A 19,224-nucleotide genomic window follows, 5' to 3' on the forward strand; every position below is an offset into this window, starting at 1 on the left:
ATATTTACAAAAAAGAGTCAGCACACATACTTTCTTCCAAATAAAATAGCTAAATTCTATGAAAATATGGCCAGCATTAAGGGAAATCAATCTCAATTAGTCTTAAAACATAATTCTTAAAATCATAGTTCTTCTGATTACCTAGTTCACTGTCTAGTACAAATAGGCAATCATTCAATGATCTCACCTGGATCAAATGAAATTAATTCTTAAAGAGAAACATAACATTGCAATCATTTGAAGGTATCCCAAGGGGGAAGAAAGGAAATTGGAAAAGGGAATCTACAAGACTGTCTGAAGTGAGTCTGAGGAAGATGACTCACCACAGCCACAACCACCACATGACCAACTCCTTTTATTTGCAATTACAAACTACTCATAAAAGATTAAAGAATAAAATGACTATGTATCAATAAACTGCCTTTGAGTCCTAAAATGATAATAAGCATATACTCTGGGGTTCAAATATCCCAATTTTGGCACCTATTAGCCATCTGATCTCAAGACAGTATCTTCAACTTTTCATAGCCATGGTTTCCTCATTTTTAGAATGGAGATAAAGTGAACTTCAGAAGTGGCACAAGGATTAAATGAGATAATGTACACAGAGTATAGTGCCTCCTCTAGTAAGCTGTCAATCTGCATGTGGTAGATTAGAACCTTTCAAAGTATTTTTAGGAAAAAAAAGTACAGGAGCTATAGTCAAGTTCATTTAATATTCTGTAACATTCAATGAAAATATATGTGCCTGATATTGTGCTAAAAATCATATATATGACTGTGAACAATTATGTTTAGATTCTAGTAGAGAGAAAATTGGTCATTTGAATCCAGTGTGGAAAGTACAATGAAAGAACAGACACACAGACCTTTCTGGGAGCACACAAGCAGGTAGGCCCTAGAGGTCCTGATATTTAAAGAGGTATGTGCTGAACATCTAAAGGTTGACCAGGGAAAGAAAGAAGATTGTGGCAGAAAAAGGATATTATAAGCAGAGCCAAAGGAGCATATGTAAAAGTCTGTAGAAAAACATACAGTAACAGGATAGAAAAACAAAAAACAAAGAATAACTGTTGTATTCTGCTATACTTCAGAAACTAGGAAAAGGATAACCTATCGAAGGATTTACACTATGGACCCAAGATAAAAGACAAACAATAAGAAAGAACTTTATTTTCCAGTAAGTAACCAAAAATAAGTGTTAAGATGACAGTTCAACCTAGAATTACAGTAGGCAGTTTGGTCAGAATGTAGATATTTCAAAGGTTAGCATCTAAAGGATGAGACTTTAAGTGGGGAGGGTAAAGCTCAGTGGTAGAGCATGTGCTTAGCATGCATGAGGTCCTGGGTTCAATCCCCAGTACCTCCATTAAACATAAATAAAAATCTAATTACCTTGCCCCTAAAAAAACAAAAAAGAACTATATTAAATAAAGGATAAGCCTTCAAACTCAAGCAGGGAGCTGCCAGACTGTGTTTGGTTAGGACTATGTATATACAGTAGTAGGGGATGTGACACACTGATCTTAATTTGTGAAAAGCTGATTAAAACAAATTACATTTTGAGTTTGCTGTGTGTGTCTCTCCAAACTCTAACACTATATGTTGCTAAATAATCATGAACAAAATGGATAGGCAAGGGTTTTATAGGAAAAAGCCAAATAACTAGTCTTAGAAAGCAGAATCTTCTGTCATATATATGCTATTACTATAGATAGATAGATAGATAGATAGAAAGAAAGAAAGAAAGAAGAAGAAAGAAAGAAAGAAAGAAAGAAAGAAAGAAAGAAAGAAAGAAAACCTGTACCAAATTATTTAAAAAATTTAACTATACAGACCATATTTATCTTCTCTATACATGTTCTCTGATTCTGAATATCATTAAGATGTTCAGGATCATCACAAACATTCTCTAGTACAATGTCTTTAAAAATTAGCTTGTCATTGTCATTAAGAACACTGTACATATTTGACCAAAAAAAAATCTTTTTAGGAAATCTAATCTTAGATATTTAAATAGCAAATTATAAAAGAAAAATATATCAGTCAATAAAAATCTGGTTAAGATCTACTCAAGCATAAAACCTTGAACTTTTGGCTATAGTTCCAATTCAATTTCTTAAATTTAAATAAAAGGCAAGGTAACAAGAGTTTGGAGTTTGCAGTTCTGAAAACTGTACTGGCCTTTCAAAATCTAAAATCTTGCATAAATCAAATTGGTTACTTATTCTAACTCTATACTGAATACCAAGTGCCCCAGTTTCATCTGTGATTTACATAAAAGAGAACAAAATTTGATTAAAAATGGCAGTATGTTCAACTTACTGTGATTTCAAATTTTACTTTATAATTATATGTGAAAAAGAATTAAAGGCATCTGCATTCTAGTATAAAAGTTATTTACAAGTGAAAAATTGTAACTCCTTTTTGTTTCCTCGATGCCTTGGCTCATTACACAAATTTAAATGGAGTCACTAATGCTTTAAAATAAATACTTTCTGTCTACTTATAAATCAGTTAATGGCATTCTCTATTTTTATCCCAAGGTTCCACATTCCTAACATATTATTTGGGAAGTTTGATGTACCAAATATTCTTTGAGTGGAAGAGCCTGCAAAGACATCACTAGTGAACTGCTTAGCCAGAAGCTCAGAATTTGTAAATATGATAGATAAATCATAGTCATCAGAATATAAACCTGCCCATGTAAGAATTTTTATAAGAAATTTAGCAGTAATTCTGATTTTGTTGAGCCTTATTCAAAACTTATTCAAACATGATGATTCATGATCCTTTTCCTTGGTGGGGCTTTAGTCCTACAATCCTAAAACAAGATATTCCTCCTGCTCACTCCTGGGGAAATCAAATGTTTAAATCAGTACTTAGAATGTAGACTTCTGGTGGCTGAAAAATTTTCCATACAGTTCAGTCCACCAACATGCATTTAGTCCACTGCACTAAGGAAAACTCAAAAAGACGAATAGGATATGAGCCTTGTTCTCAAGAGGACTTGTCACTTCTGGTGAGAAACAAAGCCATTTCCAACTGTTTCTAAGGTAAGGCAAAAAGCACCTTAATTGCTTTAACTGAAATGTAAAGTGTACGAGAATGCAAATAGAAAATTAATTAATTCAAGCTGCAGAAAAATGGAGGAGGCTTGATAAAAGAGGCAGCGTGTGAGTTGGGTGTAATGACAAAGTATTTCAACTGTCAAGAACTCAAAGATGGAATGCATTCTTAATGAAGGAATATTAGGAGTGATGGTAGATAGGGTAGCCATAAAAGTGGTACAGTCATGGAATATTGACTAGTGCTCTGGAGTTGAAGCAGAGAACATATGAGAGGAGAAATGAGTATGGATCAGCTCTACAGGCTGAGCCAAGAGAAATAATTTATACTTAAAGGCAGACAGAAAAAGGAGAGCAGTAAAGGAAAGTCAAAAAAAAAAAATAGTAAAAAACTAGAAAACTACAATGTTTCAAAACCAGAGAAGAAGAGAATTTCAAGAAAACTGAATAGTCAATGGTACTAAAATGCTGCAGAGATACTGGTAGGTTCAGGGATCCTAAGAAGAAATCACTGAGTTTAGAAATTAAAAGGTCATTATTCCAGGTGAAACAATGCCTCTGTGTTAATGTTTTAAATAATTCAAGATAAAATATTTTTTAACAAGGCAAAGGCATTGCAACTTTCAGATACAATTAAAAATCTAAAAATCTTCCCAACTGATAAAAAATTAAAGAGAAAAGATCATTTTCAAATAAAAATGGAGCCATATAATGGGATAACTTTAACATTTGAAAATTATTTTGACTGATTAAATGTAAATAAGTCTGTAAACTTTAATACAGTGCTTTCAAAAACAAGCAGTAAGCAATGTTTGCATTTGCAAAGTATGTCAGAACTAATTTAACTTTAGGCAACTGACAAAAACCCTCTCCTTGACCAAACTGAGTTCCACTCCTGGCCCTCTTTTGTACTAGGCCTTGAACTTGGCCACCATATCATCTTTAGCCTGCTTAGTCCAATCTTAGCAAAAAATTCTGCTAAATCATCCCCCACCCCTGATAAATGATCAAGTTTCTCATACCCCATAATTAATGAATAAGCCTTTGGCCTACCTTTAGCAAGAATTCACCTACTCTTGATGTCTCCTCTTAGTAATTTTCCCTCCACTCACCTCCTCACCTTGCTCCTTGGCTATATATCCCCTACTTGCCCTTGTAATATTTGGAGGAAGATCAATTTCTCTCCCCTGTTATAGTATGCTACTGCAAAGTCTTGAATAAGGTCTTGTTTACCATTTTAACAAGTGTCAGAATAATTTTTTCTTTAACATAAGTCATTCAAGGAAAGTAATCACACCCTTAGCCAATATTAGCAGAAAAATAATTCACCATACAATTACAAACAAAAGCAGAATATCTGTATGACTGACAACTTAAATATTAATGTAAGTTAGATAGAGCTTGAAGTACGTATAAACTCCCTAATTTTTTATGCAAAACATTAAAAAAAAAAAAAAAGGCTTTCCTATCAGAAACAAAAAAAAAGTAGGAGCACTGAATTCATTGCCTATTCATGCCAGAATTTATCTGTCAGACCTTCTGATAACAATGAATGAAAATAGCAGGGAAAGTAGGTAGGGTGTAACTAGTAGCCAACTCATAAATCACATTAAGCAATAGACACAAACAGCACTTGATACCCAAGGTCCTCCACTCAGTCAACCAATACTTATTTAAGGCTTGGCGCTGAGGGTGAATAATAGGAATAATACAGACTCCCTATGATTTAAGAGAGATGACATGTACAAATAAATAGAATGCTATAAATAATTACAATACAAGGATGAAAGTGGTAAGTTCATTCTGGAAAGGTACAATAAAGGTGCTATGAGAGTTCAGGGGAAGGACAGATGAATTCTCATAGGAAAGCAAGACAATGTTTCATGAAAACCAAGTAGTATGTGATTTAAGTCTTCAAAGATGACTAGGGTTTACAGGGAGAAAAAAAAAAGGAAAAGCATTCATTCCAGTGTTTAGAAGAAGCATGAGCAAAAGCCCAGCGTAGGTACATCTCTGTAACCACAAGAAAGAACAATAGGAGTTAACACTTAGGCCTGTGTTGTGGGGGATTGAAGAGTATCCCTCAAAAATTCATTACTTGGAATCACAGAATGTGACCTTATTTGGAAATAAGGTCTCTGCAAATATAATGAATTAAGGCTCTTGAGTTAAAATCATCCTGAATTTAGGCTGGGCCCTAAATCCAATGACTGGTGTCTTTATAAGAAGAGGAGAGGACATATATACACACACACAGAGAAGGTCCTGTGAAGGGGGCAGAAGTTGGAATCACGCTGCCACAAGCCAAGCAAAGCCTGGGGTCACCAGAAGCTGGGAGGGGCAAGGAAGGCTTCCTTAGGGCCTTCGGAGGGAACATGGCTGTGTTAGCAATTTGATTTCAGCTTCCAGAACTATGAGAGAATAAATTTGTTTTTTCAGTTTATGGATTGTGGTAATTTGTTACAGCAACGCTAAGGAAACTAACACAGCTTGGTTAAGGACTATCAGTAGAAGGCTACTGTGAAAAAGTAAGACAGTGGTCTTTGCCCCCAGTTCTTGCTATTATTTGCTCTTTGATCAAATTCTTGTCGTTTCCTGAATGACAGGAGTTCCTGACACAGAGCTCCTAAACCCTTTGGAATTTCCTGGGTGATAGGAATCTTTTGTTCTCATGCTTGAGGTGACTCTTGGTAGGCTCCTGGAAACTGGCTGGTCACTAGAAAGACCAAGCCATAATTAGAAACTTGGAACTTACAGCCCCATTTCTCCTTCTCTGGAGATGAGAGAGGAACTAAGAATTCAGTTAATTATCAATCATGCTTAAGTAACAAAGCCTCCACAAAAATTCCCCAAAGCACCAGGGTCTGGAAAGCTTCTGGACTGGCAACCACATCCACGTGCCAGAAGGACTGGGGCATTACAACTCCATGGGGACAGAAGCTTCTGCGCTTGGGGCCCTTCCAGACCCCAGCCCATGTATCTCTTCACCTGGCTATTCATCAGTATCCTTTAAGATATCCTTTACTATATAATAAGTCAGTAAATGTAACCGTTTCCTGAAGTCCTGTGACCTGGGCTAGCAAATCACCAAACCCAAGAAGGTGGTCATAGGAACTCTAATTTACAGGTGGTTGGTCAGAAGCACAGATCACAACCTGGACTTGTGATTGGTGTCTGAAGTGGGGGTCAGAGGGCCAGTCTTTCGGGACTGAGCCTTAAACCTGTGGGGTCTGTGCTAACCCCAGGTAGACAGCGTCACAATTGAACTGAATCGCAGGACACCCAGCTGGTGTCCATAGAGCACTGGAGAATTGCTTGGTGTGGGGAAAAAAACCTTATACATTTGGAGTACAAAAGTAATCAGTGAGTAGGAAAAAAAGAGTTTTCCTTTTCAGCTATGTACCCAGGGCTCCAGCATTCCACTTTATTATACTTTGAAAAAAAAAAACAAAACACTGATAATAAATTTCTCCTTTATAGGCATATCCTCATATCACCAGACAATTGCATTAAAAAGTGAATGGTACACAATGCAATGCCATTACTTACAATGTGTGACTCCAGCTAGAGTTTGGTAGAAAGTGGGAGTATCACTATCATCAGTGAGGGTCACATACACACCTCCAGACAGCAGCCAACGAGAGAAGGTAAAAGCATCTTTGTTTAGAAGAAGCCAATTTCTAAACTTTTCATAGTTTACCTTTTCACCCTAAAATGAAAACAAACACAGGTTGAGTCAAATTTTAAGGTATCTTACTTGGAACTTATACTACCTGAAACTTGCATTTAATTGACATTTGCCCTTGTAATATCTATAAGTGAAGAATTAACTAAATACCACCATTGTCTATATACCTGGGAATGAAACTGCCTGCAAATATAATGGTACTTTAGAATTTCCATTTGCATAAAAATGTATATGCTAATTGAAAATTATTTCATTAATTCATTACAGCAATGCACTGCTACTAATAAGCCACATTTTATTTGTTAATGCATATCCTGAAATCAGTGAACTGCATTTCTTTCAAAATTTAATAAAACCGATTTTTCACTTGCTTTATCCTTCTTCAGCACTTCAGTTGGTCAGAATTAGCATATTTTAATCAAATATGTATGGAATTAAAATGCTTTTAAATTTCACTGGCGAATTAAAAACTATCCAGGAGTCATTCTCCAAAAGGCATCGCTGAAAGCGTGTATTCAAAAAGAAGCATGGAGATTTCTAATTTCTTTGCTTCCCCCCACCCCAAGTATTTGCCTTGCTAAATCTCTGGAGAAAAAAAGTATCCAGGCTGAGAAAGAATATCACATGGCTGTGCAAGTCAGTCTCTGATTGGAAGACAAGAGGACTTAGGTAGAGTGAGGGCCAGAGGTTTCTACGAGGAAAAGGGAGAAGCGACCCACAAAGAAACACAATGAATGATACTCGGGAGCCTAGCAGCTCTCATCCTGATGTAGATATTAAGAGATAAAAGTAATTTATAACCTAAAAGAGAAATGGTAGAAATAATTTCTACAATGTTTAGTAGCATCCTATTAAGTACAGCAATATGCTCAGCCTCATAGTTTCAAAACATTAAACAGAGCAATCCAAACAATCAAGACAACATTGAAAGTCCTATTTTTCTAAAAGTAAGAATATGACATTCAGATTTACTGCAGGGATATGTGACACTGCCAATATGTTTAGAGATTGGGGATCACACCCATATTTTTTATCTAACTCACACTTAGTCTAGAAAAAGGGTTTGCAGTATAAATTCCACAAAGTGATGCACATTTTTACATGTTACCAACTCTGACACTGGAGTAAGTCTTTTCTTTTTCCCCCTAATGGAGGCACTGGGGATTAAACCTAGGACCTCATGCATGCCAATCATGTGCTCTACCACTAAGCTACAGCCCCCATCCCTGGGACAAGTCTTAAAATCAATAATATCATTCAATTATAACTGGCAGAGCTTTTGTTCTTTCTAATACATAAAGGTGCATCTTATTAATGGCATCCTAGACTTAGTGAACATGGTGGTGCTTCACTGGTGAACAATGGTTTCAGTGAAGCTAAGATGTTGTTATAAGATGCACCTTCATGAACCGCTAAGAAAGAAGCTGCTAGTATCCACCACCTTCACATAAAGTTAATATTTATTGAGTATTTACAAGGCCTTAAGCACCATTCTAAGCACTTCTATATTCATTTAATCTTCAAAGCAACCCTCTATAGGAGATATCATTATCCCCCTTTTACACATGAGAAAACTGAGGCACCAAAAAGTTATCAGTTCAAAGTTATACAATAGCAGAGACAGAATTCAAAGCCTTGTGCCTAATCTATACACTACACTGCCTGGTTGACTTAGTGAAATATAAAGCAACCACTTGCTCATTGGGATCACTCCACATAAGTGGTAGCACCAAAATGCCATCTGTGCAATCTGACTATGTTTTTGAGACATGGATCTAAATAAAAAAAGAAGCAAAGAGAAAGTCTTTTATAAACTGTCATAATAGCAGTCTAGAAAAAACTTTCCAGTACTACTAAAGGCAATGAAAAATAAACAGGCTTCTGAAACTGATACATCTTTCAAGAACAGTATAAAACACAAATTTCCACTTTAGGTATCAAAAACCAAAAGAAAGCAATTTAACTCCTATGTGGATTTCCTTCATAACTTCATCTGTCACGGCTAATAAAGCACAAGACAGAAAAAGCTGAGAACCATTTCATTTAAATCCACGTCATTTAAATCTAGGTGCTAGGTTCCCCATCTTTTAGCTAAAGTCTTTCCTTTATAGTGTGAGGTCTTTTTTTAGGAATGCAAAACGAAAAACAAAAAACAAAAAACAAAAAAAAATCCAACACAAAGCATTGCTATGGAAGGTCCAAACAAGCCTATTCTAATAAAAGTAAACTGATATTGAAACATAGTAACTTGAAAAGCAAGGGTCTGGATATAATCATCATACACATTACTCAGGAATTACAGCAGGTAAATACATCAAATAGTTGAATCAGATAAAATTAGCCCACTTATGTGTGTTGACTTTTAACCAACCATAGGTACCTAATGATTTAAACAGCCATATACATGAGTATTCCAAAACCTTGGCCTTCATTTCTTTGATCTTTCCTCTTCCAAAGACCTTATTCTTCATATACTACCCTACACATTTACTACCATAGTCTCATATTTTTATTGCGGTAATCATTCCCTTTCCAATAAATGCAATTTTAAGCACTCTGCTCTCCCTGTCACAATTTTCTGTTACGAACGTATTCCTTCTAGTATCCTGACCCAGTGATTTTTGAACTCCACAGTACCTACACCAATAACCTATCTTCCAGATCTACCGATCACTTCTCAATGATTAAAGAACAACTCACTTGATATTTCAGTTTAGTTGACATAGTTAAATACTCCTTCCTCTTGAAATATTTTCATCACTTGGCTTCCAGGACACCACCCTCTTTTGGTCCTTTTCACAGGCTATTCCTTAGGCTCTTTGTTTGTTTGTTTTATTTTTTATTTTAATTAATTAATTAATTTATTTATTTATTTATAACATTTTACCGAGTTATAGTCATTTTACAGTGTTGTGTCAAATTCCAGTATAGAGCACAATTTTTCAGTTATACATGAACATACATATATTCATTGTCACTTTTTTTTTCGCTGTGAGCTACCACAAGATCTTGTATGTATTTCCCTGTGCTATACAGTATAATCTTGTTTGTCTATTCTACATATGCCTTAGGCTCTTCTTTGATTCTTCTTTATCTCGTCAATCTCTAAACATTAGAGTACAGTCTTCCAATTGATTTTCTATTTAAATTCACTCCTAGATGATCTCATCCACATCTATAAGCCAAAAATCCTTTCCCCTGAACTCCACCTTAATCAGAAGCACAGTTACAATTCCACCTGAATGTCTAATGATTCTTTAATTATGTCTTAGTGCTCGCTTCGGCAGCACATATATTAATTATGTCTTAAACTTCTCTTGCTACTGAAAGTCCAAATTTCCCTCTCCTGTAGTGTTCACCATCTCAGTTAATGGCAACTCCATTCATTTACTAAATCAGGCCAAACAACTTAGTCATCCTCTTCTCTTTCCATCATAGTCCATAATCAATACAAGAAAAGATCCTGTCAACTCCACCTTCAAAATAAATGCAGAACCCAGAAAGTCTCATCACCTCACTGATACACCATGATCTAAATGACTAAAACCTCTTACCTAGATTATTCAGTATTCAGATACCTCAATCAGACTCTTTTCAGCATACTTTCTACATAAGAGCCAAGTGATGACGTTTAAAATAAAATTAAACAAAACCTCATATATTCCTCTGCTCAAAATCCTCTAAAGCTTTCTGTCTGACTCACGGTGAAAGCTGAAGAATTCACTGTCCTACAGGGCCATTAATAATATCCCCACCCTCTCCCCCTCCCCCAACCTCAGTATCTTCATTTCCTATTATTCCCTCACTCATTCCATTCCAGCTAAACTGGCCTCTAGTTCCTTGCACAAGTCAAGTACACTTTCCCTCAGGGCCTTTGCTATATTTTCTTCATGGAAAATGTTTCCCCTCGATATCTGCCTGGTTTTCTCTCTCACTTCCTTTTAAAATTCTTTGTTCAAATGTCACTTTCTCAGATAAGCCTTTTCCCAACTATCCTATACAAAATACCTCCACTTGGCCCCCTCCCCTTTAGTCTACTTTGTTTTCTTCTATAGCACTAAATATCATCTAATATATGTACCTGCTATTGTGCCTAAATTTTAAGTGAACTGGGTGGCTAACCACGTTTAATTCCCATCTATAAAATGGGAATGTCTGCATAAAATGAAAAATATTTGTTATTAGAGGGAAAAAAAAAAAGCCCATAATCTAGTTTTTCTTGAGATACTGAAACTTCCAGTCATAAATCACAACCAAAAATACAGGAGGCCAATCCTTCTGCACCAAACACACAGATATGCTAAGTAAAGTGTAACACCATAACTACTACTGAAAACTGCTTAGCCAAGCTCAAAAGCAAGAAAGGGAACTCTCCAGGTGCTATCAACACAGAGGAAACTCAAAAGCCAGAGCGATGAAAAGCTAAAGCCAGAGAGTCAGAAGAGGTATCAGAACCAGAAATATGCATATGGCTGAAGTACTAACAATCAATGCTTATGTAGTTAGGAAGGTGACTAAAATAATTGAATAAAAACTCCCTGAATAAAACCAAGAGCAGTGAAAGACTCTCATATCCGTGAAATGGAAGCGGGTCAAACAGTCATAAGAAATCATACAGCATTGAGTGCTACAGGAAAGGGTCAGAAATTTGTAAAAGTGCTTTCCTCTACACCCAGAACTTTTCCCATATTAGCAGACACTAGAAAAGAAATAAAAGAATTTTCTCTGTTAATGATACATATTTTCTATTGTTAAAGTCTTTTTTTACAATGAAAACACATTATTTACAAAAACAGAAAAACGACAAATTTTTAAAACCCAACTCCTTCACTATGCAAATCAACTAAGTAAAATAAATGATAAAATAGGCATTGATGAGTCACAGAGGCCACCTATGGCTCAAGGCCATGAGTGACACATCTACACGTTCACGTTCATGATGAAAAGCAATGGGACTACAACTTAAGTAACGCTCAGGTTTCTGCAGGATCACTCGTGTGTGTCTGTGTTTGGTGACATGAGAGTGTGGGCGTGTGTTTCATTATAACTTAGGTACAGACAGTTGCCTTTACAGTAGAATTGAGACTTTTCAGATTCAAATACAGCAGTAATATGTGTCAAGGACCTTTGAGCGTAGCACACAAATCGTTAAAACATCAACCATTAATTACAAAAGTGTCAAGAATAGGCTGTACGTAAACAGCTATTCATCATAGCCAAACTCATACAACTAAGAGTTAATACTTTATCAACAGGTAGGCGTGAAATGTAAATCTTTAAATAAATACCTCTGAGAAACACTTCCTGAGTGTATCTGGGACTTTACCATCCACCACATGGAGCATTCTTTCCATTTCTTCCCGTATAACATAGCTCCCAGATTCGCTTGCAAAAAGACTAAAAATGTCTAGGAGAAAGGAAGAATAAATTAACATTATCACAGATTAAATGGACCCTGGTGGAAGTATGAAGGGAAGAGAAAAGTAACAATTACTGGCTGATTACTAGTGCCAAGAACTTTATAAATATATAATTTATATTATTCCTTTAAAAAAAAACAATGCAAATCAAAACAGCATGATATGATACCTTTTCAAATACCAAACTTGCAAAAATGTTTAGGTGTGACAATACAAAGTGTTAGCAATAAACTGGGAGAAACAGGAAGTTTAATATACTGTTAAATGAGTATAAACTACTGCAACCACTTTGGAGACTAACTTGCCAAAATCTAGTAAAGATGAAGATTTATGTAGAAATTCAATTTCTAGGCAATTCCACCTCCACCTTTGAGAAACTCATACGTATGTGCATGAGATATAACATATACTGGACTATTTCCTGTAATAGCAAAATTTAGGGGAAAAGATAAGTATCTATCAATGAAAAAAGGTAAACTGATACACACAATGAAATATTAGAAAAAAGGAACTAAGTGTTTCAACATGGGTAAGTATCAATAATAATCGAGGGGGAAACAAACTGCAAAATCTGTATAGTATACCATTTATATAAAAATTTTTAACTCTATAAAACAGTTGAAGATATGTGTATGGGTATATAAAATGTCATAAATGTATTAAGACTTGAATGAGGAATGAAAGATCACCAAATTCACAAGAGTGGTTACCTCTGTGAAGGGAAGAATGGGGATGGGACCACAGAGGGATACTGGAGAGAGCTTTACCTTGGCTGTATTTTATTTCCTTTTTTTTTTAAAGATAGATTCTTAATGACATAAGCAAGGAGAAGAGTCTCACATTCATACTAAAAATTCCAACTAGACTCACAGGAATTCAGTCTTTGTTGTGGAAAGTCCCAGCCTCCTGCGCCTGCCCAGTGCACATACGTGTACACACTCGTGCTCACACTCAGGTGCCAGGATGCCCGCTTCAGGGACTCCTGGAACAACGGTCCTGCCTGTGGGTGGAACTGAGGGAAACTAGCTCAGAGCACTAAACTAAGAGAGTCCACCTTATATAAGGTATAGGTAGAAGCTTGGTTTCTAGACCCATGCCCCACCCCGACTCCAATCTAGTAGGTATTTGAGGCCCCCCCCCCCAGCTCCACACCCAACAGAGCTCTTCTTGGGGCGGGGAGGAGCAGTCCCCTGCCACAGAACATTCACCCTCAGTCACAAAGGTGGGGGGACTAGTTACATCTACACCACATTATTTATAAAATAAGAATTACATTTTTATATAATGTTTCCAGAAGGAGCTCTAGTCCCTTGGGAAAGCTGCCTGGGACAGCATTTGAGCCTCTTCTTCACACAGGTATATCTTAACAGTACAGCTAATTTCTAGTCAATAGCATTTATACTTAATCACCTCAATGAACCAAGCTTGAAGGAATTTAAAAGGCAATTTAGCTTAAATACAAAAATAAATTTTTATTTTGTTAAAAATTTTTAAAAATATTTTTCTTTTAGTTTAGACACACACATTCATACTTCTCCCAAAGAGGATGGGCCTGGCAGCAAGGCTCTTGGGCCTAAGGTATGCGGTTTTGGAACAAAGGAAAAAGAAGGGAAGGGGTGGGGAGTAATATAACTTTAAAATGTGGTTCATTAATTTAGATTTTCAAACATACCCTATGCGTGATCTTGCCTAGAGTGAAGTGAGGGAGGTGGAAAAGAAACAGCAGAGGGAAGAGGCCTTTGCTTCCCCTTGGCCCCATCCTCCTGGGCTGCCAGCCCTTAAAGTCAAAACACCATTTGAAAATCCAGGACTCGGCACTTACAGCCGTAAAGTGGTGCTACTTTGCACATTCAATTAGCTAGGCTCTAGAAACATAAGAAACAGTTAAGTCCGGCACTACCAACGTGCCGCCACTCATACAATTCAATGCTTCCTCCAAACTCGATTCAAAGAGCAACAGACATGAGCATCAGACAAAATAACACAGAACAAGGCTTTAAATGTACAATCCCGGAGAGGCAGACAAGCCCAGTGAGGCCAACAGGGTAGGTGGGTGAGGGGGCAGCTGAAAGCAGCGGTGGGCATCCTGCCTGCTCCAAGAGCTTCCATCTCCTGGAGTGAGGTACCACCCCTGGGTCTGCCAGGCTAACAGTCTTGAGCCACCAAGCTTTTAGGAGCCAAACTGGCAGAGAGGGTAGGGGATGAAACATCGGCTCAGACTTGGCAGGAGGAAGTGGAACAGCAGGAGCGGCACCCACTGGGGTCTCCAAGGCAAAGCTAGATTCAGGATCATTTTAAAAGGAATCGATCCTGTAAGGAACCAGAGAGGGATAAAGCAGCAAGAAATGGGGAAACAGTCCCCTAAAGGGACAAGAAGGGGAGAACCACTTTTTATAGCCAAGCCAAGCAAGGTAAAGCTTTAGGGATAATCCATTTCCCCCAATCCCATCAAGTGCATATCAGAGATGCAAGAGGGTGACCCTCCATTACCCTCCAGCAAAGATGGCTCTTGGGGGAAAAGGAGGGAAGGAAGGCCGCCTGACTAAGCTTATACACCACACAAGAGTCAGGGAAGGAAGTAGACCGTATGTATAGGTGTTTCTTAAGTTCTCTCCAGCCTCACCAGCGGAATTGTCCCAGTAAGGTAGCAAGCTCCTGCCCCGCCCCATCCTGCCCCACCTCCCTTGAGAGGCCCAAGGATTCTGCTTCCCGGAGGAGAGGGGAACAGCCGCCTGGGCTGCCACTACCTCCCTGGTGGTTGAAGCCAGAGGTCTGGGGTAGGTCTGCTTTATGGAACTAGAGGGGTCAGAGGCTCTTCCTAGCAGGTGCCGAGATCCAGATTTGGGCAAGGGGCAGGGGAGTGGGGCAGGGACAAAGGCTATTTCTTGCGGGTGTGCTGCCTTCGGGCCTGCAGTCGCTGCTGAGCCCCTGAGGTCTTGGATCCTGCACCAATGGAAAAGGAAGGGGCCGCCGGTCCAAAAGGTCCGACTCCAACAAAGCCTTGGGTGGGTGTTGAGGATGCTCCAAAGGAGAGGCTGCTGCCCGATGTGCCCACTCCAGGGGCAGGGGTGTTCTGACCAAAGGTGGATGTGGAGGTGCCTCCAAACACAGGTCTGCTATCTGGCGTGCTGGCCACATTGAAGGCTAAGGCTGTGCTCTGGCTAGACGCGCCCAAGCTGTTCTGACTCAAGCCTCCCCCGAAAGGGGTGGTGCTGCCCGTGGTCCCACTCTGTTCTGCTCTGAAGCCAAACGCTCCAGAGGTGGTACTGGTGCCTGGGGTGGCCACGCTGATCCCAGAGCCCCCGCTGCTGGCTGGCGCCACCGATCCCCCAAATGTGGAGGGCGATGGCATTGTGCTGCCAAACATCAAGCTGCTGGTGGTCTGGGTTGTAGCTCCAAAGCCAGACACGGTGGCTGCACCAAAGGAGAAAACAGCTGTGGTGCTGTCGAAGGCTGGCTGGGTGCTGGCAGGGGTGCCGAAGGCAGGGGCTGTGGGCTTCACACCACCAAATGCTGACTGCGTGGTACTGCCAAAGGCCGGCTGGGCTGGGGCTGGCGCTAGGGCTGCAGCTGGGGCTGGGGCTGCAGAGTTTCCAAAAGTGAAAGAGCTGCCAAAGCTGGGGATGAGGCCTGGCTTGCTCGCCCCCTGCTGCTGCCCATCAGCGGCCCTGAAGGTGGGCTGGGGGTTGGCTCCCGGGTAGGGTGGCAGAGGGGGCTTGGCGCTTGAGCCTAAGGGAATGTTGAATGCCAGCGTGGGCTGGCTGCTGGCGACCGGGGCGGAGGTGCTGAGGGTGCCACCAAAACCACCAAAGCTGGCAGTGCTGTTGCCACTGGCAGTGGTCTGAGTGGCACTGGGAAGGGACTGGCCAAAGGTGGTGACTGTTGTTGAAGCAGACACGGAAGGAGACTTGCCAAATTGGAATATGGAGCCCACGGCTGGGGTGAAGTTGGTACCAGAAGCAGGGGGGGTCCCAAAGAGGAAGGGCTGGGAGGTGAAGGCCGTCGTGCTGGTCATGCTGTTCAGGGTACTGGTCGTGTTGCTCACACTGAAGCCGAATGGAGGGTTCGGAGCAGAGTCTGTGGAGGTGCTGGCTGTGGTCATGGAAGCCACTGTCGGGGTGGCACTGGCCTGGCCCATGAAGAGAGGGGCACTCGTGGTAGTGACTGGAGAAGCTGTTTGCTTGAAGAAGGGAGTTAACAGGGGCACAGATGTAGGTGGCCCCACGGTGCTGAAGATAGGCTTGAAAGTCAGGGGTGGGGTGCTGGTCGTCGTGGGGAGGGCTGAGCTGGAAGAGGCCATGGTTGTGACCCTGGATGGGCTAGAAGGCAAGGGGCCTTCATTCTCGCTTTTAGGTGGAGCTGCAAAAATTGGCTTGATCATGGGAGATGCTGATGACACAGCAGGAGCTGCAGAGACAGGAGGGTCTGCAGGTGTGGTGTTCAGCATTCCAAACAGAATGCTCTGCTTGGGGGTGGGAGATAGGGCAGGCAGAGCTGGGGACTTGGCAGGTGTCTTGGCCTGAGGGGCTGGCAGTGACCTGGTGGTGTCAGTGACTGGTCCTGTGGAAGAAGCAGGGGTCAGCCGCAAGAAAATGGCTGTGGATGTGGAGTCTGAGGAGATGTCTGGAAGGGGTCCTGACTGTGAAGAGCCAAGAAGGGCCAGAGGGCTGGGTGACTTTGGAGGTGAATGGGCCACAGTGGCTGCCACTCCAGCAGATTCAGGGAGGGATGGTAGGCCTGGGGAATTCTGCATCTTCTTCAAGCTCTCCAGCAGTGGGTTAGTGCTTGGGGCTGGGAAGGAGGCTGGGGAGGAGGCAGTCCCAGAAGCAGGCAGGGTAAAAGTGAAAGAAGGCTGACTGGGAGATGGGTTCTCAGTGACAGAGTTCGAGGCAGGATCAGTCTTATCCTCCAAGACCTTGTTAAGCCACTGTAGTGAAGCTTTCTTTTCCAAATCGAAGTCTTCAGCGGTGACTGAATAACCAAGCTGGGGAGGTGGAGGGAAGGTCAGCGGGTCCCCTCTCCTGGAGGGCAGCAGCTGCACCTTCCGTTTACGCTGCCCAGAGCTGCCAGGTGTTGATGGGGAATTCCACGAGTTCGGTGTCTTCCCTGTGGTTGTATCTGCAACCTCTTCTCCCCGGGACTCCTTGTCTGTTACCAATGGAGTTGAAGAGCTAGAATCATGAGAAAGCTCCTCTTCTCTTATTTTCTTTGCTGGCCTCTCTGGTGTCTGGGAGCGGGGTGAGGGGCGGCTAGAGAACGGAGATGAACTGGGTCCACTCCTCTTCCACAGCTGAGAGACACCTCGAGTGGAACTGTAAGAACTGGTGATGGCGTTGCGGCTGGAGCTAGGGATGCCACCCGTGTACGTGCTTGTCAAGCAGCTCACATAAGAGGTGCAGGGTCTCTTATGCAGGTGGTCATCTGAGCTCTGGGAATTGAGACCTCTTTTCAGAGACCCAGGCTTAGGCACAAAAGAAGCAGGGACTCCATTGGCCACCAGGGGCTCAAATGCTGAAAGTCCTCTCACATTGCTATCATGGCGCCCTCTTTTGTTTTCCTGGCTATCAGCAAATATTTGGTCTTCCTCCTCTACTATTCTTTTCTTCCTCTCTTTGAGGGCACGCAGTACAGTCTCCTTTGCACATGGGTCTGGGGCACTAGTTGAAGGTGAGGACAATGTTGAGCTGATAATCTTCTCTGGTATTGGAGAACGAGTCAATCTGCTATCCGGAGGAGCAATTCTCACTGTCACTGGGCTGCACACCATTTTGGAGTTTCGAACAGAAAGCACAGTCTTCTTGTGATAACCATTCCAGCATACTGTGGGAAGTGTCCCCAGCAAGGAATATTGGGCCCGCTGGATTGGGTATCTTCTTCGAGGTGTTATTACAAACGGATGTGATGAAGTCCCACAATCCCGGTGGGCAGGCCTCCGAGACGGTCGAAGAGGAGAGGGGAAGGAGGGGTGAACGCGAACGCGATTGGGATGCGCTGACTGAACGGGCGGCGCTGCGGGGCGGGCGGGTGGGCGGCGGCCAGGCCTCTCCCGCAGGTCCCTGGCCTCCGGGGTGGGGGCAGGCTGCGGGGGGTCGGGCGTGCCCAGGTAACTGCCCATGAGGAGCAGTTCAGCGCGGTCAGGTCCTTCGAGAAGGCTCCGCGGCTCTAGGAGACTTCAGCTTACTGCCGACTTAGCTGGAGGCGAGGCGAGCAGTGTACGCTGACGCCGCGCGTTCCAAACGAACCAGAAGGCGCGCAACCCTCGGGGCTCGCGGCTCAGTCCCCACCAGGCCAGCGCAGCCGCCGCCAGCACGAGGCCGAGCAGCGACAGGCGGAGGAGCGCCGCCCAGCTGGCCCGCCGCTGCCCCCGCCCCGGCCGTCCCTGGCACTCGCCATGGGCCGCCACCGCGCGCCTCCTCCAGCCGCAGCAGCCGCCAGAGACATCGCGGCTCCGCGCCGTGGAGAAGACTTCTATTTCTTAAAAAACAAGATCTGGTACAAAAATAACACGATGTGGACATATTATATGTACGTTTGAAATACTGTTATGGGTTGAACTGCATCACCCCAAAAGATACGCTGAAATCCTAACCTTCAGGTACCTGAGAATATGACCTTATGTGGAAAGACAGAAGACAGAAAGATAGAAAGGACATTCCATCTCTCTGAAGGCCCAGTGGGTTCCACTGCCTGACCTTCCACATCCCAAGGCTGATCCCCTTGTGGGGAATATTTGGTGTTATGGATTGAATTGTATCCCCCACAAAAGATGTTGAAGTCCTAACCCTAGTACCCATGAATGTGATCTTATTTGAACTAAGGTCTTTGCAGATATAACCAAGTTAAGATGAGGTTAAGGTGGGTCCCAATCCAGTATGACTGATTATAAGAAGAGAAGACAGACCCAGTGGGAAGAAAGCCATGTGACGAGATAAGAGATTGGAGTGATGCAGGTGCAAGCCAAGGAACATCAAGGACTGATGGCCACCACCAGGAGTTGGGAAAAAGGAAGGGTTGTTCCCTGGAGATTTCAGAGGGAGCAAGAACCTGC

General features: G+C 41.7%; 1 protein-coding gene across 1 annotated transcript; it reads right to left on the bottom strand.

The window, feature by feature from the left end:
• Positions 1 to 14,925: 14,925 nt before the first annotated feature.
• On the bottom strand, positions 14,926 to 18,659 carry LOC102505938 (nuclear envelope pore membrane protein POM 121C-like). The gene is given in 2 exon segments (XM_032498334.1): positions 14,926 to 18,518; positions 18,521 to 18,659. Coding segments are annotated over 2 exon segments (3,561 nt in total). The 5' UTR covers positions 18,618 to 18,659; the 3' UTR covers positions 14,926 to 15,054.
• Positions 18,660 to 19,224: the final 565 nt, after the last annotated feature.

Source organism: Camelus ferus, chromosome 16 (genome assembly GCF_009834535.1).
Source record: "Camelus ferus isolate YT-003-E chromosome 16, BCGSAC_Cfer_1.0, whole genome shotgun sequence".
NCBI lineage: Eukaryota > Metazoa > Chordata > Mammalia > Artiodactyla > Camelidae > Camelus > Camelus ferus.